Genomic DNA, 19,600 nt, shown 5'->3' on the forward strand with positions numbered 1-19,600 from the left:
CGGGACTTGAACCCGGGGCTCACTCAAGACACACAACGTGTTTAACCACTGCGCTATCGCGTCGAACGCTTACGCTTATTGTTTGTCTACGGTAGTAATCGAAGTTCTTGGATTGTTTTCCTTCTACTCTTAATGACCTCTTTATTTCATTGCGATATTGCCAGTGCTGAACAAATTTCACTGTACGTACGATGTGGAATTTTATCACCTTCAGAAGTGATTAAAATTATTCGAAATAGGCTGTGATTGGCTAGAATAGTTGTCGAACTTCGTAGTTATGTGACCAATTAGACAACTTCATTCCGTCTGAACTCGAAGTCAAGGTGGGCGTTGCATTCCCTCTTTCCCAGTAGAATTTCTTCATCACATTGAGATCTGTCGATTCTACGTCTCAATTTGCTGAAATTTTGAGTACTGACTGTGAATATGAAATAGAAGTCAGAAAATTTTGTGAAAAGTTGGTAGTTATAGGTGACGAGCATCATAGTTTTTCCGTAAATCTCTTTGGCTGCGAATGAAATCACTCGGAGGGGTGATCGGAAATTGGCCAATGGAATTGCTATATTTTCGAATAACCAATCGAATCACTAGAAAAATGAAATCACCAATAATCAAAACAGCATACATATGTTATATGCTTACTGTTAAACCATGCACCTTAAACCCACGCTTTTACTGTTAATTTGGAGGAATTCCCCGGCAGCAGGGGGTGACCCCCTGCTGCAGGTCCAACACTACCTGTTCTCGGGGAATTTGAAAATCGCCGGATAAACATCCGGATACGTAAATTCTTCCACAGATAAGACCGTTGGAAACCAACGGCTTTTGCCACGAGTCACTTTTCAAAATGACTTCATGTGGTCGCCTCAAGTGCATGGTGGATGGCTGTGGCGTTGTCGTGTGGTACACCTACTTCAAGGTGCACATGACCAAGGACCACCCGGAGATACCCCAACACCGCAATATCCGTAAGCAGTACGGCCGCCAAGTCGATGCGAACAACAAGGTGCTTGAGGACGAGGGCGTCGCAGATTTGCACCCTGACGACGTACCATTGTTAAAAGGGTCCTCAAGTATCGTCTCGAAGGTGAAACGACAGTGCGCTTGCTGTTGGCGCTTTGTCGCAAGAGTGGTAGTGATCCTAAGGTACTCCTCCAGCCCATGATTAACCAGCATGAGGCGGACGTGGACTACGCATTTTCGCCGCCTACAACCCCTGTATCGTTGCCCTCGTCCACCCCTGTTCCACCTCTTACGGCCACTGTTGCAACCATACCTGCATCCAGCATTCCGTCAACTCCAGTTGTTGCTCCTATTCCCCCTTCGAAAGCCACAGACCCGAAAGAATTTCGACGGCTTAGCAGACTGACAAAAATGTTGTTATAAACGCTTTATAAGTGGAATATATTCATGTTGAAGTGTTAACTGTGAAATGTTTTGAACTTTGCAATTGTAGAAATAATAGAAGTTACGTTATTTTTAGAGATTGCAGAGGGTATGTAAGTTATACTATTCGTTACTGTAGAAGTTATTGAAGTTATTTATATACTTCTACTTCTACTATTCGTTACTGTAGAAGTTATTTAAGTTATTTATATACTTCTACTTCTACAGAGAAGTTATTGAACTTCAATTATTAATACTACTTCTTGAAGTTTTTTAAATTAAAGAAGATATTGAACTTACATATGTTACACAAGTTATACTATAACTTTATTAACATGTAAATACTCAAAGAACTCAACTTCACTTTTAGTTTCGCATTCCATTAGACTTCGTACGCCGTTTTGGCTTCGGACCGGGCTTGGATGGGTTCACATCAACTCCACACGCACGTGGCGCTTGTGAAAGTGGGTCGTTGGTAAGATCTTGGGGTGGGATTGGAACGATGTGTCCTGAGTATATCAACTTGAAACGCTTGGTCGAGTAAACGTCGTCGAAGTACTGCATTGGGTCCAGCCGTAACAAGTTGTAGCACCGCACAGCATGGATGCACGGCTTCTTGGTGTCAAACCAAGTACGGCACTGACACGTCTGGGCTTCGAGGTCCACAAAGCGCCAAAGGTAAATATTGATTGCATTTGGATCGAAATACATTGCTAAAAACGACTTTCCCGGGAGGATCACATCAACCTGCACACGAATAAGTACAAAGGACATAATATCATCGAACCTCGATACTGCGCGACTTGATTAGTAGGTTTTGATACAACCTTTGATGGACTGGTGTCATGGCGTCCTCAGGCCAAGTCGCGCTCTTGGATCTAGTCAGCGTTTTGTTATCACACTTGTCTAGAAAGTTATAAAAGCTCTATAACTTATAGAACTTCTTGAAGTAATTGAGTCGTAGAAGCTCTGTAACTTATGGAAGTTATTGTAGTAATAGAACTATACGAAGTTCTAACTATGTTTATACCGTCTCTCGTTGATGTCTTTCAGCAGATGATGCATGTATCGAAAGTGGAGCATCACTGCACTGAGCTGCGAAGCTCGTTGCCCAACCATTGATTAGCGGACTCACTCAAGTTCGAAGTGACGTTGTCGTAGGTTGGTCTTGGAAAGGCAAATGTCACCCAATGCTTGATCGGGATGTCCAAGAGGTATGCAGCAACATCTATAACGAGTGTGTTATATTGGAAAAATTAGTCAATGCACCTGGATTGAGAGCACGCATCTTCTCCATGAGTCGTGAAAACGTTTCCTGGCTGTCTGACCTAGCCAATTTAAACACGACGGCTTCTTCGCTGCTTGCCAATCTGCGTCCCAAGGACGTGTTGATGTTTGCGATGATATGCCGCATGCAAAATCGGTGAGGTGCATCAGGGCACACCGCAGTGCAAGCGTTGATCAGGCCTATAACGCACACTGCGTAACTTCAAAATGTACTGGAAGTTTCGTAACAAATCATAACTTCCATAACTATTATTACTTCTATGAATTGCATTATTAAAATAAGTTATACATTTTCATACCTTTCATACGATCGGAAACAATCACAGTGCTTGACAGAAGGACACCAGCGGATTGCAGACACCTCAGGAACCAAGTCCAGTGTTTGCCATTTTCAACAGGAACCATGGCGATTCCTAAATTAGACTTAGTGCATAGTAAAGTACAACACTACCTAGCACGACGAGGTGGTTGTTTGGATCCTTCACTGTCGCCAATAACAGCACGCCGTTCGAGTTCATCAGGTCTTTCAAATGAGCGCCAATAAGTACAGTAATTAATCGCGGAACATGTTAATGTATTACCATCAACGCAACGAGGTTTTGACAATGCTGGAAAGCATTGACGCAAAAACCCGGCACAAGGACACTTCGATAAAACGACCCATTTCTTGTTTCCACGGACGTAAACGTTCCAGGGTTGCGGGACTTCAGCAAGTCGAAGTAGCTGGCAACTTTTGCGAACGCCATGTCGACGGATCCATAGTAGTGCTTGACCAACGCGCGCTTTGCACGGCTCGCAGAAGATGTTGAGATGGTTTCGCCATACAAACGTTGGATTTGGCCGACGATGTACTTCCCCGTGAGCTGACGCGGGTCCGTACTGGACATTGCAATATCCGGATTGGATTGCAGGGCATCGAGAATCTCGACTAGTTACATAAATTAAATTAGTTATGTAACTATTAGAAGTTAAATTAGTTATGTAACTATCATAAATTCAAAACTACATGAATTCTCACCACAGACTTCGTCATACCGGGGTGGCGACTCGCATCCGAGGCTTGGAAAAGGGGGTGGTTGTGCAACAAGTTCATGGTAGTTATAGAAACAGACTTGTCCACACGCATTGACGCTCGAACTGCAAAATCACAATCCTCGTTACAACAAACCCACTTTCCAGTGATTTTGTTACGATACTTTTGTGCTACACGAAAGCCTTGTTTCAATGAAAATGCATTCAATCTCTCACGCAGCAACACGAAACTTCCAAAATCATGAACCTTCACATTGTTGATCACGCTACCGACAATGTAGTCGTCGGAGGTGGCAGTGTCATCCGTGAAATGCATCTCCATGGCAAGGAGCAAATACTCATGCGAAACAAACGATGTCATGTGAGATTAAAAACGAAGTGATTGATCAACAACGACACCGGTTAAGCTTGAGTTAAGTACGGATAAATTCTGTGGCTGTGGATCCCCTTGGTGTGAAATTCTACTCTACTGATCTGTGCAACTACTGTGGAAGAATTTACGTATCCGGATGTTTATCCGGCGATTTTCAAATTCCCCGAGAACAGGTAGTTTTGGACCTGCAGCAGGGGGTCACCCCCTGCTGCCGGGGAATTCCTCGTTAATTTGCCTTGATTTACTCGAAGTATTACTAACAGTAAATGAACGCTAAACTGTAGTCTATTGATCAAGCCGATTAAATAATCAGAAGAGTGCCCAACCTTTCTGCTGTACATGCAGCACATACAGAATTGAAATTCTGGTCCTGAGAGACAAATAAGTTGTTTTCTACGATGATGTATGTTTTAGTGCACCATAAATTGGGCATCTACACTACTCGGAGTACATTGTACTTACTAGTACATACTATATATACACAGGTTTACAAAAAAACACTAGTACATACTAGTTTTTTTTTGTAAACCTGTGTATATCGATAATTCTGCAAATAAATCAGATATAACGTTCGTTAGCTACATCATTCTTGACAAATTATGTCCCGTAACTTTCAGTGTATTCTAAGACGACTCTCTAACGGTGAAATTAGGTTCCAATTCTGTATTTGGAAGTATAAGTTTCCGTGAGGAGGAAGAACTTTTTCGTACCAACTGAACGGAGACATGTCGCATCTGTACTTCCCCAACGGAAAAGCTCAAATAGGTGACATTTTTCATGAAAGTTCCAGGAACTCGGCGAGGTAGAGATATTATTTCAACCAATGACATGCCAAGGATTGTCGTCAATGAAACTCTTGCCATTCTTCAACATGCCCTGTTTCCCCCATCCGACAAAGTTGGTGCTCACACTTCACAGCGCATCGCTTCTTCCTGGTCCAGCCATGCGCAACGTCCATGCAGTAGTCACCAGCGGCGACAAGACCTTCCAAAGCAACTCCTTTCATCCCAAAACCACGAGCCCCATCTGGGAACAAGCTGCATTTGCGTTCAACGTCCGTGCAAAGACACACTTGTGCATTCATGTCCGAGTTGTGGGCACCAAGAATCTTCGCAAGCGTGGCCTAGGCCACTTTTATCTCAATTTCTCGAACCGTCGCCTTTCAAAACAAGGCACACTCGCCCTCACGTGCCCGCTCGTCGGCGGCTGCGGTGGTATCGTGAATATGTCGATCCAGATATTGTACGAAGCCCATCCAATACGTGACTGGGCAATACGCGAAGTAACGAAAGACATTTCAACGAGGCGACCCTGCCACTCGCTACTACAATGCGTGGCAAAGGGGTCGATTCGGGAAGATATATTCAAGAACGCCTGTGGAGCTTGCTTCTTGGCCCTTGTCTTGGCGCACAACGAGCGTGATGACTCGTTCACGGCCAAAGAACTCGTACGACCAGCTTCCCCTTGCGATCCATCCCCAATGTCCACCCTTGCCTCCGATAGCACAGAAGACGATAACCCCCATCAGCGTCCATCACCAAGATCTACCGGTAGCAGTTCGAGCCCCCTCATAGACGACAGTAGCGACTCTCCGTCATGCCCGACGATTCAAGCGTGGATGCAAGCCGTGTATCCACAAGTGAACTCTGCCTCGAGCGACCAATACAACAACCTCGTCACATCATTTTCGATGTGTTATCAACTCGTGCGGCAGCAGCTGCCTGTGCTTGTCGTCGTGCTACAAGTGTGCCTCCTTGTGAATTTAGTCCAATTCAATCGTATCTGTCAATGAACTAATCGTCTACCGGTAGACTTATAATATTAATAGTACCGGTATGGGTAAAAGTACTACAGTACTAACGTTACTACACTATTAAAAGTATAATAGTACTTCTAATATACTAGGCTACTACGGTAGTACTATTAATAGTACAGTATGCGTTTTATGGGATTGCCAGCACACAGAAACTACGCTTGACGGAGTTTAACGCAGTTTGGGACAAAACGTTTTTATTTCGTTCATGTCATCAATTGGAGCTCATTCTTCAACATGATGCACCTCTCGCCCGAGCATCAGCACCCCACCAAACTCGTGCTGACACTTCTCAGTGCGGCGCTCCTTCCTGGTCCGGCCATGCGCAACGTCCACGCGGTGGTCACTGGCAGCGACAAGACCTTCAAATGCGATCCATGCCATCGTAAAACCACGAAACCAACGTGGGAGGATGCCACGTTTGCGTTCGACGTCAGGGATAAAACCCACTTGCATGTTCGCGTCCAGCTTGTGGGGGTGAAGAACCTGTTGAAGCACAAGATTGGTCATTTTGATCTCTACTTGACCGAGCACCGCCTTGCGACAGAAGGCGAGCACTCGCTCGCGTGTCCATTGGTCGGTGGTGCCGGTGGTATCGTCAATGTAACCATGAGCTTGTTCCGCGAACCACAACATACCCGCGACTGGGCGCGGCGCCAAGTAGCTGTCAGTTCCCGTCGTCGGCGATGCCATTCGTTGCTGCAGTGTGTGCCGACATGGTCCACTCGCGAAGAGTTGTTCAAGAACGCCTGTGGCCGTTGCTTCTTAGCTCTGGTCGAGACCCACAGCATGTGCGATGACACATTCACTGCCAAGGAGCTGTTAAGTCACGACGCATCGTCGTCGTCCACCACGGCTAGCCATGATAGCAGCCACGAAGATCATCATAATCACCATGATTCGATCCAAGAAAGGACTCTAATGAACATGCTGCCACCAAGGGCCAGCCCCAACAACACAGACGACACGACTGCTCCGACGATTCAAGAGTGGATGCAAGCCAGACATCCCAACGGCGTGTTTCCATGTCATCCAAACGATCACCACCTCGACCAAGTCAAGTTGTTTCCTCTGCTGCTTCAACTCATGTGGCTATTACCGCTTAGTGCCATCGTCTTGCAACTGTGCATTGCCCACATAAGTCGTTAAGTGTTAGCACAACATGTATATTCATATATAACTACCAAGGGTACTTAATTAACGTAGATGGCCAGTTTATGGTGCACTTGAACCTAGACGTAATGGCGTCGTTGCCATCGCCTGATTGGTGGGATCGTTTAGAAGCCATGCCACTCATCGTGGGTGAATTGTGGGTCCAGTGTTCATATTCCTGCCAACACTCTGCTATTTGTCGGGGCTACAGTAGGGGGTTTCATGAAATTTCTGCCCAGCTTGTTCTACTTTTGAAGCCTCGTAACCCATCACCCGGGTGTGCGATGAGACTGCAAAAACATACATTCTCAACGTCGTGAGGAGCTTTATAAGTTAGTTGATGCAGGACCCATCGTTGTATCCCTTGTCCATTTTGCTTTACGAATTTGATGGCGTCTATCCATTGCGTCCTCTCAGCGTCGTCGTCGTCCTGCCTTGCTCGTGGTGACTCTCCCCCCTCTTGGCCCCCTGTACTAACCTTATGCTCTACATAACCCTGCACGTCGACGAGCTCTTTCGCTGCCGATCTGTCCATCACGTCCAACCCACGTTCACATGCGACTCTGTCGTTGCCAAGCCCCCCACCCCCTGCCAACCCCCCCAACCACACTACATGGAAATGCAACCTGGACATTCAACCGCCCAATCTTCAAGTAACGCACGTTCGCCCTGGAAGCACCCCCAAGGGCTACATGTCCACGTAGATGGGGCATGGCGATTTGGCCGTGTCTGCGTCATGTGAGTTGACGTTTTGGGCCAGCCTCACACCAACGGCGCATGCCAACTTCGCCTGTCCGTGCGACCATTGCCTTGGCCTCATGCGTCCACGTCATCCCCCCGGAGCCCCCTGGCAAGAGTCAAGCGACCCCCCCGTGATGACACTCCTTCGTCACTCGTGGGATTCCTCGTCGTGTGCGCTATGGCACAGTTGCTACCCCCCAAAGAAAGCGGGCGTGGTCGTGATGTACCCACCCCTCGATATGCCACGGGCACCACCGTCCAGATTGGTTGAGTATTCTTCTCCCTGCGGTCATTTGGAGGTCACGTCCGTGTCGCCATCCAAGTAGTGGCCTCATCGCTACCAGCCACGCCTTTTTTGCGTACATAGCCATACATAAGTAAGTATCTCCTACTTTGAGTGATAGAATGGCTTGTGTAGGTCTGGTCAGGATGCTACCACCATATTCTGTCAGAAAACGGCCGTTTTGCCAGGAAAAAGCTTGTAAAATAATAGAATTATTCAAAAACGTGTGTCTGGACGCCTCAGAAATCAGGAAAATTCCTCCAGAGTTTTCAGGTGATTTCCCCAATTATGGCAGAATTAAAATACACCCGATTTGGCGATTTGGCGTATTTTTTCCTCACACTTGTCCTAGCTCTACATTTGAAATATTCTTGAGAGACTTCCTAGAAAACTTGGAGACATCCAGACATTTCATGACCAACGTACATATTGCGTCAGTTTTTATTCGTGACTTTGGGAACTTGGAGAAAAAAGATAAAGTTGTCTTAGGGTGCGTCTGGTAACAGGAAATATTACAATATTCAGCTCCAAAACGCCATTTTGGGGCCGAATTCAACAAATCTGATAACAATTGAAACATGTCTTGCTCGAAGGAGATTTAACCCAAATCCAATAAATATTTCCACGTGGGATTCACTCGTTGAAGGGGTCCAAAACGCCATATTACAAAATGGACCTTTTACCTCCATTTTGAAAATGGCATTTTGGTGAATCCCATTTTGCCAAAAACTCGAATATTATTTTTGAAAAGTTACCAGACGGGCCTTTAAGTGTTTTGACGGAATATCACTGTGGTATCCAGACCTTAAACGGTATTGGTCTTTTCTCCTTGAACGGGTAGTGACCAACCCCTTTCTACATCTCCAGCACCCCCTTTGGCATGACACGAACCGCATCGCACGACGAGCCTTGCTGCTATACATTAACAGTACTTCAAAGTACTAGTATACTACTACTGTACTAGTATTAATTTAATAGTACTACAGTACGTAGTCATGAGAAATGATATTGATGCTTGGAGGTCTGGGTTGACATTCCCAGTCAAAACAAATACTAGTAACCTTATAAAAAGAGATAATATAAATCAATGCTTTTTTATTTACGCACAAATTATAGAAAGTAGATTCACTGTAAATCATCCATGGGGATGTGCCCAATAACGTTAATTTATCTTTTAAGTTACTACTATTTTAATTAAAGATAAATTAACGTACTGAGTTCAACTATTAAAATAGTAGTACTCAGTACGTTAATTTATCTTTAATTAAGTACGGCTACGTAGTACTACTATTAATAGTACATACTAGGTAGTACTAGGTAATAAATTGTAGTACAGTACTAGTACTACAATATTACACTGTAATACTAGTACATCGTACAGTACAGGACGCCCAGCCGCCGCCCAGCTATGACCACGCGCCACCACGTCATATACTTACTATATGCATACCGGTATATGCAGTCGATCATACTATCAAAACCAATCCCATCTCCACAATGCATGCAAGAACTAACTACTTCACAACCGAACGCCTGTCTAATAAACAGTAAACCAAACTCAACAATCAAACCGCTTTGGTTTCTTCTTATTCTTTGGCCGTGATAAACGTCAACAGGTCGATGCGGGTGACGACGCCAAAGATGACGCTCTTGGTCTCGACGACGCCGCCGGCCGAGTAGCGGCGCTGTTCCGTCACAACGAGCGCAAAATGGTCCTTGTCGAAGATACGGCTGAGCTCGGACAGCGTCGTGTGGGTGCTGACCTTTTTGAACTGCTTGTACATGGCTTTCGACACGGGATCACTGGGCAGAATGCGCCCGGGAAGGAGCTGCGCCGTGAGGTTGCCCTCGGAGATGACGCCCACAATCGCATTGTGCTCATCCACAACTGGCAAATTGTCAAAGCCCTCGGCCTTGAGGATGTCCACGGCTTCTTTGCACGGAAGTGACGCCGTGATCGTGTACGGGACGTTCAGAGGCAGCTCCGACACGAACTTCTTTGCCCACCACGCCTGGTTGGCAGGTTTCTTGTCCAAGTTTTGGACGTACCCGTGGTCGTACATCCAATCATCCGACAAAAACTATCACGAAATATAAGGTGAGAAGAAGAAGTATATAAATATTTATTTGAATACACTAGATATGTATGTATCGTGATTGGGGTATTTTGTGTGTTATATTTCCTCCAGCGGCGGTTGGTTGAATGAACCATCCAACAATCGCAGGACCTTTGACATTTTATATAAAACCAAGTTGAAGAGGTAGCTTTGTGACTACTGCCATGCATCAATAATCAATCTTTTTAGCCAATCAAGTTGCAACCTTCATTCTTTATAGCCAATCATACTCGTTTCCTCGATTAGTTGAAAAGCACAATGTATTACGCATAAAGATGGCATATTTACGATGCTTGGACACCCTTACACTTTCATATTAAATATTAAATATTCGTACCATATATATATATATATACACTCCAACCACCACAATCACCCCCCAACTAGGATATTTGATGATATACATCCACCATCCACACATGTAGTTTCGAAATCGAAAAAATATATAAAACCTTAGACAAAAAAATATTTTTTTTTCCAATTATATAATTTGTACCTTGGTCATGTAGTTGCGCGTCGAGTCGGGCAACATGACGACACATTTTTGACCGGGGAGGAGGTCTTTGGCGGCGATGACGGCGGCGGCCATGGCGGACCCGCACGACCCTCCGCAGAGCAGCCCTTCTTCCCGGATCATGCGGCGCGCCATCACAAACGAGTCCTGGTCATTGGTCTTGATCCATTTGTCGACAACATCGCGGTGGAGCACTTCGGGGATGAAATCGTACCCAATCCCTTCCACTTCATACGATTTCAAGCGCTATACTCATATATTTAAAAAAAATCAATACAGTGGAATATATATAAAATAGCCTAAGCAAACATACGTTGTGGTCGTTGAGCGTATCCGGCAGCGCCAAGATCGAGCCCTGAGGGTCCACTCCCACAACCACCACCGATGGACACTTTTCCTTGATCTTCTTGGCCGTGCCGGTGATCGTGCCGCCCGTGCCCGCGGAAATCACGAGCATGTCCACAACTCCGCCGCATGATTCGAGGATTTCCTCGGCCGTTTGGTCGTAATGGGCCAACGGGTTGGACGGGTTCGTGTACTATATATATATATATTTAGTGAGAATTTTTAGTTGTTGAACGTGTTTATGTGCTAAACTAATCGAAACACATCGAGCAAACAAGTATGATTGGCTAAAAAGCATCCAGGTGGTGCCATCGGATTGGTTAAAACGATTCAAAATATGATTGGCTAAAAGAATCCAGGTGGTGCCATCGGATTGGCTAAAACGATTCAAAGTTGCAAGATGCACATACTCTTGTTCACCGTCGTTTATGTATATGAGAGTTTATAGGGACCAAAGATTTCTTCAGGATTGTAAATTGGATTCTTTTTTGAAGCGTAAAATACGGAAAAATGAAGAGGGAATAAATAAAAAAAAATGGGAAAAATTGCTAAAAATTAGTTGAATTTTTAAATAAATATCAACGTACTTGGTCGAGAATGTGCGAGTTTTTGATTTCCTTGTTCAGGCGATTGGCGACCCCAATGTGGGATTCCGGCGAGTCCCACGCGGCTTCGGTCGGTGTGCGGACGATCTCCGCGCCGAGTGCCTTGAGGACATCGACCTTTTCCTGGGACATCTTCTCGGGAAGGGTGATGATCATGCGGAAGCCGTAGATGGCTGCGGCGAGAGCTAGGCCGATGCCCGTGTTGCCCGACGTCGGCTCGATCAGCGTGTCACCTACACCACCACAACATATGACCGTGGGGTCGTCGAGACAGGTGGAGCGTCGTCGTACCGGGCTTGATGCGGCCAGATGCAATCGCGTCTTCGATCATGCGCTTGCCAATGCGATCCTTTACGGATCCGCCGGCGTTGAAGAATTCGCACTTGGCCAACAAGTCGCACTTGAGACCGGCCTTCTCCGCGATCTACCACCACCAGCATTCGTGAATGAATGAATGAACAACGGGATGGGTGGATGTATTTTCTTTGCATGTGGACGGTCATACCTTGTTGATGCGGACCAAAGGGGTGTTACCAACATGATCCAAGATGGTGTTGAGGATCTTCGGTTCGCGCCAACTGTACATTCCCGTCGTCAGTTAGGATAAAGCAAAGTGTGACTGACGTAGGTGGGATAGGGCTTACCGATCGTCGTGGGAATGCGGAGTCTTGATGAAGCAAGACGTGTTCGTGCAGGGAGTGCCAGCCATGTCTATCGTCGTGTCCTATCGGGGCAACATGACGTTAGAGACGCGCGGCGCGGCTGCGGCGACGACCTACCTAGAAGCAACTGAATCGAAAAGTGTGGAAACCACACCTCAACCACATCCAACTGTGCTGAATCATCAAGATTAATCCATTAATTTTAGCCAATCACAATACGCCAGAGAAATCATGCCTCTTTGATTATAGCCAATCAAAATGCAGTATTCGACCGACAGAGGTCGGGATGGCGTAATCTGGATACACTTGACACCAGGTGCTGCCCTACACCTCACATGTCGTCGCGCCCGTCGCCCGCCGCCGCCCTGCAAGCGTTATGCAAAGCAACAGTAGTTAGTAGGTTGGGCTGTGCTTCAGTAAGCCCTTTCATAGGAATAAAATAGATTCGAGCCCTAGTTTTAAGCCGACGTCGTACTAGTATACAAATGACACCTCCCACACTGGAACCGTGGGCTCCCAGCCAGTAATTTCGCGGTACTTCAACGTTCATGGGTGCATGTGACAGACGCGACCAGCCCTCTCCACCCAAGGAAGCTTTGGACGGGGAACCACAACTACTAATACTTAATAACTCCACTAAGTTATTTATAGACCTACAGTACTACTAGTAGCATCGGGGGGAATTTCTAGGGAGGGGCCTTATGAACGACCCGGTACAGTACTAGTACCGTACTGTACACAATATCTACGCCGGGATTTTTCGTCCAGGGTAGCAAAACTTAAGCCGAATGAGTTCGTTATGGGTAGTTATTTCGACCGCCATAGTATTGGGTACCTTATTTAAGACCGAAATTTAATACTATTAATATATTTTGTATACCCATACAATTTTATAGTTATATTGAAAATCATATGTTCATACTTGGTCGAAAACATTTAAATATTTTGATCAGAATGTAAGGTAGCAATCATTAACTTGTTGTGGCACATCGTCGGTACATAACCCCGAAAGGCATTAAACAAGCAACTCCTTTATTGAAAAGTTAGCCGAGCTGACGCACTCAACATAGTCGAATAAATAATGTTCTCTTGCAATGACGACAGGTTTGCATCAAAGGCAGAAGTCGATCCACACATAGGATGCTGACCGCAGGTTTCGAACGCCCTCGCAATCCACTTATCCTTGACGACAGCAACACCGACTATCCCACCGAATCTTGCAAGTTGCGTACAGTAAGAGCCCACGCGTGGTGGTTCGCCAAGACTTCGTACTCCTTAACGCCGATCTGCGCGACGACTTTGTGCTTGAGGAACAAGACGAAGACTGGATGCAACTACAGTAGTTAATCATTCATATTCATTTGTCCTTTTGAGTTGATATAGTAAGGTTAGTATATTCGTTTGCACTTTCAGCATAATACGGTATTGTTCTGATTTCACAAAGGTAGATACTGTATTTCGACCGCCAATTCTGGCAGGGTAGAAAAATTAAGCCGCCTTCGGCGGCAAGGGTAGTTATTCTGACCGCGAAGCACCCAGGGCTTTTTTTGTAGGGGTAGTTATTGTGTACGGTACGGTACTTCCTAACGTTATCAATAGTCGAGTTACTACAGTACTAGTAGCACTGGGGGGAACCCACTGGGGGGAACCTCCTGGGGACAGACAGGGCCCTATCTCCGCGTAGATGATCTCCCTAATCAGTACTCCGAGTACTGTCAATCAACTTAACCCTTTGCAAGACTTCGTGATGCTTGTAGCCAATGAATGGCGTTGGCTCGTGAATGTTTGCACCTACACTGTAGTTCAGAGGTAAAGTACGATGCAAGTTCATAAGGGGATGTAGCTATGCTTCATTCGTCCAGCTGGTCGGTTACACGTGCCCGTAACGTTGGATGCTTTCGATGCCATCCTACCGGTGCATATCCCAAACTCACAGCTACAGTAGTACGGGGGTTGCGGGGTTGCTACCATAAGTTACCTCAACTTCCACAAGCTGGGAAGGACAAAGACATGCTCCAAGCATGTAGTAGTACAGCTGTAGTACTCATCCCGCTGTTCTTGGACGACTTACTTACTTCCACATCAGTACTTCCCATTTCCTTATTTACGGTTAGTAAGTACTATACCATTGGTACTGTAGTATATTTTTAGAAATGGGCATTTTTACACAAATTACTATACATTCAAGACCAAATCAGCCAATCAGAGATCCCCATGAATTGTTTGACCCTAACAAAGATACGAAATCCCCGAATCCCAGCAATTTGGTTGGCTGAAAAGATGTAATTATACTTTTTTAGCCAATCGTAGGGGACTATTCTGGCACACAGCCGCCGCAAGAGTTTTTTTTTGCCGCCTGTCCCGGATGTTTTTTAATTTGTAGGGATTTATACGGTCGGAAGGCGGTATTTTTATGCGGAAATTCAATTCGGTCGTTGAAGTACACGTCGACGCCACCACCGCTTCCGACGATGTGGACCCGCGTGAACCTGAAGAAGGAGACGGTGGTCGTGGATTCCCGGCAGGCCAAGGCGTATCGGAAGGCATGCAATGACTTTTCAGATGCGTTCATGGAAGGAAAGTACGTGTCGTCGACCTTGATATGTGTGTGTGTGGCGGTACGGACTCACATGTTGTTCCACGCAGATATACACTGCAGGACCTGCTCAATGAGACCATGAGCGAAGGCCTGTTGGTGTTCATTGCCGACCACATGCATCCATCCATGCGCAGTGCGTTGCATGGCACGGAACGCATCAACGAATGCGCGGCGCTAGCGTTGGGGTTAAGCCAGGACGTGTCCAAGGTATATACATACATACATGTACCTCTTCTGCAATACATCTCGATGTTGCATGAACATGATTTGTATGGTGCATGCAGCCTGTGTCGAAGGAAACGCAGGATTTCGCGCTCGGACTGACGCTGCTGCTCAACACGAAGAGCACCGTGGTCCAATGTTGCACGACCTATCAACCAGGACATGCCGACCGCTGCACGGGATTTTGGGCGTGGTGCTTTGAAGCGATGGTGGACGCAGTGACCACCCACACCAAGTTCCACTTGCCCCCAACCGACGATGCGCTCGGTCGCATGTGCGCCGCCTTCTCCACGGTACGACGCCCTCCATCTTCATTGATCCTCCATGATGTTACGTCGCAACGGAACTATCTTCGCAGTTGATACATGTATATGTACTTGTTGGGCTCCATATTTGTCCAAGTATTGTTGATTCCGACATATATAGTGCGAATGATGTATATATATATATATATATATGTAAATATCTCATGTTCTTATTGATGGGGTACGAATTTCCGGACCCCGTTCAATCAAATCACGTTTGACCAAACCGATCACGAATCACTCCCATTCGTCAAGCTGGAAATACTTGTCGAGATTGATATATATATACTCGAAGTATATATATCATAGTATATACAGTTGATTCGGACAAACATGAGATTGATGATATATCTATCTCATGTTATCTATATAGTTGATTCGGACAAACATGAATTGATATATATATATATATATGAGTTATGAATGTATATATATATAAACATGTTTTTTTTTTTTAGTTATGGATGTACATATATATAAACATGAGTTATGGATGTATATATATATATCCTTGAAACTATTTCCCACCACGACCCTTCCAATCGTGGTGGTGGTGTTTGTTGTGGGCGTATCATCCGTTTTAGATGAACATATTTTTAATAAAAATATAAAAATTCTTTCTCCTCATGGGTAGCTCATTCGGCATGTCGTGATGAACTGGAACAAGGGCACTTGTGTGCTGTTTCATCTGAGCGAACACCCGCCCCACGTCCGCCTCCTTCTGGACCTCGTCGAGTTCGACGACATGCGCGACGCGATCGTGCGCCTCATCTACTGCGACCACTCGTACGCCGCCATGGAGCTCGTCAAGCGCACCAAGATCATCTCGCTGCTGCTCCACCGTCTCACGGCGCTGGACTGGTCCGCCGACAAGGACAACGTCGAGAGTGTGCTGTGCTCGCTCGTGTTTGCGCCATACATTTCACCCCGCGGCGACCTCATCTTCATCAAATCTATCCCCAAGGATAAACTCACGGGCGAGCCAGACTACGTCCAGCTGTGCGGCACATCGCGGGATATGGCGTATACCCCCATGCGCCTCTTTACGTCCAGGGTAAGATGACCAAGAAGCATGAGGTCGGGGGTTGAGTAGGTATAGGTGGTGGATTGTATATATATATATATATATTGTATTTTTTATCTGATACAAACGTACTCGGGGGCGGGTGAAATACTCCGATGGGTATATATATATATATTGTTCTCGACGAATCCTCTGTATTCTTCAAGAGAAGGAAGACGTGTAGGGTGGTGTCAGTGGATACGCCGGTTGGTTGAATCAACGACAATGGATGAACCTGCGAAATATGATATATATTGATATTACGCTGTAAAGTTAAGTTCGCTCAGCGGGCACATAGTGGCCACGGCCGCGTACTAGCTGCAATTAAGCTAGCGGACTTTACTAGCGAAATATGATATATATATATATCCAAGTTAAAGAGGTGTCTTCAACTATGTGGAATTTTTCTAATCAATCATGGTATAATATCCATTTCTATTTGAGCTAATTATGCTTCTTTTTGGATTTGTTGGCGACAATCTGCCGAAAATTGGCTAAATTGGGGAAAGACTCAAAATTTGGTGGTGTGTTTAGCGAATATGTTGATATATGCGTTGGTGCATATATATATATATATATTTACGTATTGATGGCATATACATTATCTATGGGCAGTTCATTGGTTGACGTCCTGGCAACCGTGCCACGTACGCAAAACCTGGGAAATTACATATATCAAATTATGAATTCAAATCGAATCTTCGTGAAACCGTATATGCTTACAACCACGAGGGCAATTTGATTCGATAGGATTCTACTTTATTTTTATAAATATAAAAATAATTATAATATAGAACAACAACTTATAATTATATTTAATTTTTCTCTTGTTAATTCGGTTCTGTTTCTACATAATATTTGGTCTTTTTTCTACTTGGGCTTTTGAATCATATCATGTTGCTTCGATACAATTCCTTCCGTTCTGTTTCTATATCTAATATTTCGTCTGTTTCAATTTGGACTACAAATAATCATATCGTGTGATCAATTTCCCAATAGAAAATTCGCCATTTGGTGCACATGGTTATGGAGCAGCAGCACGTGCCAGCGATTGCGCAAGGCATGATGGACGAGTTTTTGCATTACAGCCCCACGTCTGTGCGAGGTAATCATAGTTGTCCCTATCTGTACTACAGACAACGAGGGAATTTAAGGTTCATCGAAGTTTTGAGTGTTACTTTTTTCAGCCAATCAGCAGCAAATCACGAAATACTTCAATTTCTATTGGTGAATTTTTATAGTACGTTTCGAACTACGCTATCCAATCATATCGTGAAATTTGCGCTACACACAGAACTTCGATGAGCCTTAAATTCCCTCGTTTTATGTAATGTATATATCTCATAGTGTAAATGATAGTGTCGTTTGCATGCACGAGGCAATTCACGTCGTTGTGCGAGCTCGTGACGACGGTCGAGTTTTCCGAACGCACGGGCAAAGGCCATATCGGGATCGAGTGCCAATACATGCACTGCCAGACGCACGTGCTGATCCAAGATACGCTGGTCGTGAACGGCCAATCAGATGTGTCGTCGTCTGTGCTTTTGAACTGTATGTTGGGGCTGAGTATTCACGGGCCAGACTCGGCTAGTCCGACAGTTATAGCACTCGAGAGTATCGTGGGGGTGGAAGCCAAGTCGGACGTGGACCTGGTCGTGCATTGCAAAGGTATGATAATATGATTCGAGTTTTTTGACGAGTGTTTCGTTTATAACGAGGTATTGAAAACACGTTTGGAACGGTGAGACCTTGTTGATACAATTATTATTGTATATATGTGGAATTGGGTAAAGTGGGCATATTTCACATGTCCCAAGTTGGATCTTGATTTTGCCAAATAACCTTCGAATCCATGTGATCTCATTGAAGCTTGTACAAAGAATAAAAAATAATTTTAAAAATTATTTATATAAATTTAATTTATATAAGCAAACAACTATACAAAGATTGAGATATATATATGTGGGTTTGCCCCATACGGAGGGTCTGGGCCGAATCAAACGTGTTGGGATTGGTAGAAATTCACCAGAACGTGATTTGATTGGCGTAGGCGGTGGTGCTTGAATTCATTCTCTTAGAACAAACATTCGAATGTGCTGATGGCTCCAGTTTTGAATCGATTTGACAATATATTATCATATATATATATATATACTCGATGGGATCGTCTTTGTGATTGATATGATCATGATGCTGGCTTGAATGTACCATGTGCAATGGCTAGACACCACTAAACATATGCGAGTCTTAACTTATTTCAATACGAAAATATTAGTATACATGATTTAACCTGTGAATATATTGTCGATTTGATACATATTTGGGAAGGGGGTGCAATCGAATCGCGCCAACCAAACCGATCCACAATCGATCTGATTGGTTGAATTTCATTGATAAGGTTTTGATTGGCTAATAGTTTTAAGCTCATCTGAAGTAGCCAATCAAATCGATTTAAATTCCAACGAGAAACCACAACACAATGAAATTTCACTCGAAAGCACAATATAAAGTCTACAATATTTTTGAAAGCGAAAAAGTGTACTAGACCTGCTTTGTCCATCTCGTGTACATCACCCAGATCATTCGAACGTGATTACGACGTGAATATATATATATATATATTTCAAATACGAACTACTACAACATTATCCAAAGGATAGTTCCATTTGTCTTATATATATATACATCTAGTAATATTATGCTTCCAACAACAACAAATAGCCGTGTCACACATATATATATATATATATGATTGTATAGGTCGAGACGACGTGGTGCTGACCACACGGTCGAAACCTGACAAACGCAAGTGGATCACCCATCTCGAGAACGCGCTCAAGGGCAACGTGGACGAGCTCGACATCTTTTGTAGCGACGATTGGAAGTCCAATATTGAGGAGTACCAGGGCCTGCGCCTGGCGGTAGTCGATACGATGGAGAAGCGCGCGGGGGAGCTGGCGGCGGCGGTCGTCACGGGCGGTATCCGCGCTGCATGGCCGTTGCTCCATCTTTGCGACCTCATTCAAGCCATTGTGGGCATGCAGTCTAAACGGTATCGCAGATGATATACCATATCTCACCCGGCACTGTATATATATTAT

The 19,600-nt window shown here is 44.9% G+C and overlaps 6 protein-coding genes across 6 annotated transcripts; 5 read left to right on the forward strand and 1 right to left on the reverse strand.

Moving 5' to 3' along the window:
* Window positions 1-847: 847 nt before the first annotated feature.
* H257_14465 (hypothetical protein) lies at window positions 848-1,386 on the forward strand (the record flags this gene model as incomplete). The annotated part of the gene is made up of 2 exons (XM_009842286.1): window positions 848-1,048; window positions 1,129-1,386. The coding sequence occupies 2 exons, from the start codon at window positions 848-850 to the stop codon at window positions 1,384-1,386; spliced, it is 459 nt and encodes a 152-aa protein (XP_009840588.1).
* A 3,563-nt stretch (window positions 1,387-4,949) lies between these two features.
* On the forward strand, window positions 4,950-5,886 carry H257_14466 (hypothetical protein; the record flags this gene model as incomplete). The annotated part of the gene is made up of 1 exon (XM_009842287.1): window positions 4,950-5,886. One exon carries the CDS (start codon window positions 4,950-4,952, stop codon window positions 5,868-5,870), a length of 921 nt encoding a protein of 306 aa, XP_009840589.1. The 3' UTR covers window positions 5,871-5,886.
* A 242-nt stretch (window positions 5,887-6,128) lies between these two features.
* Window positions 6,129-7,114, forward strand: H257_14467 (hypothetical protein; the record flags this gene model as incomplete). The annotated part of the gene is made up of 1 exon (XM_009842288.1): window positions 6,129-7,114. The coding sequence occupies one exon, from the start codon at window positions 6,129-6,131 to the stop codon at window positions 7,038-7,040; it is 912 nt and encodes a 303-aa protein (XP_009840590.1). The 3' UTR covers window positions 7,041-7,114.
* Window positions 7,115-7,747: 633 nt separating this feature from the next.
* On the forward strand, window positions 7,748-8,110 carry H257_14468 (hypothetical protein; the record flags this gene model as incomplete). Its single annotated transcript, XM_009842289.1, has 1 exon — window positions 7,748-8,110. The coding sequence occupies one exon, from the start codon at window positions 7,748-7,750 to the stop codon at window positions 8,108-8,110; it is 363 nt and encodes a 120-aa protein (XP_009840591.1).
* Window positions 8,111-9,625: 1,515 nt separating this feature from the next.
* Window positions 9,626-12,484, reverse strand: H257_14469 (cystathionine beta-synthase). Its single transcript, XM_009842290.1, has 8 exons — window positions 12,428-12,484; window positions 12,293-12,372; window positions 12,154-12,226; window positions 11,940-12,072; window positions 11,631-11,881; window positions 11,012-11,236; window positions 10,681-10,944; window positions 9,626-10,148 (listed from the first exon to the last, which is right to left on the reverse strand). Exons 2-8 carry the CDS (start codon window positions 12,355-12,357, stop codon window positions 9,654-9,656), a joined length of 1,506 nt encoding a protein of 501 aa, XP_009840592.1. The 5' UTR covers window positions 12,358-12,372; window positions 12,428-12,484; the 3' UTR covers window positions 9,626-9,653.
* A 2,252-nt stretch (window positions 12,485-14,736) lies between these two features.
* Window positions 14,737-16,541, forward strand: H257_14470 (hypothetical protein). The gene is made up of 4 exons (XM_009842291.1): window positions 14,737-14,891; window positions 14,957-15,116; window positions 15,194-15,424; window positions 16,071-16,541. The coding sequence occupies exons 1-4, from the start codon at window positions 14,782-14,784 to the stop codon at window positions 16,497-16,499; spliced, it is 930 nt and encodes a 309-aa protein (XP_009840593.1). The 5' UTR covers window positions 14,737-14,781; the 3' UTR covers window positions 16,500-16,541.
* Window positions 16,542-19,600: the final 3,059 nt, after the last annotated feature.

This window comes from Aphanomyces astaci (assembly GCF_000520075.1).
Source record: "Aphanomyces astaci strain APO3 unplaced genomic scaffold supercont1.58, whole genome shotgun sequence".
NCBI classification, from domain to species: Eukaryota; Oomycota; class Saprolegniomycetes; order Saprolegniales; family Verrucalvaceae; genus Aphanomyces; species Aphanomyces astaci.

Excerpts from the sequence above, each read along its gene's own strand:
- H257_14469 (XM_009842290.1), bottom strand. The coding sequence starts at position 12,357 with ATGGCTGGCACTCCCTGCACGAACACGTCTTGCTTCATCAAGACTCCG. Across the intron at positions 12,073-12,153 it reads CTTTGGTCCGCATCAACAAG|ATCGCGGAGAAGGCCGGTCT; the intron begins GTATGACCGTCC and ends TGGTGGTGGTAG. Across the intron at positions 11,237-11,630 it reads ACTCGCACATTCTCGACCAA|TACACGAACCCGTCCAACCC; the intron begins GTACGTTGATAT and ends ATATATATATAG.
- H257_14470 (XM_009842291.1), top strand. The coding sequence starts at position 14,782 with ATGTGGACCCGCGTGAACCTGAAGAAGGAGACGGTGGTCGTGGATTCC. Across the intron at positions 15,117-15,193 it reads TAAGCCAGGACGTGTCCAAG|CCTGTGTCGAAGGAAACGCA; the intron begins GTATATACATAC and ends TGGTGCATGCAG. Across the intron at positions 15,425-16,070 it reads TGTGCGCCGCCTTCTCCACG|CTCATTCGGCATGTCGTGAT; the intron begins GTACGACGCCCT and ends CCTCATGGGTAG.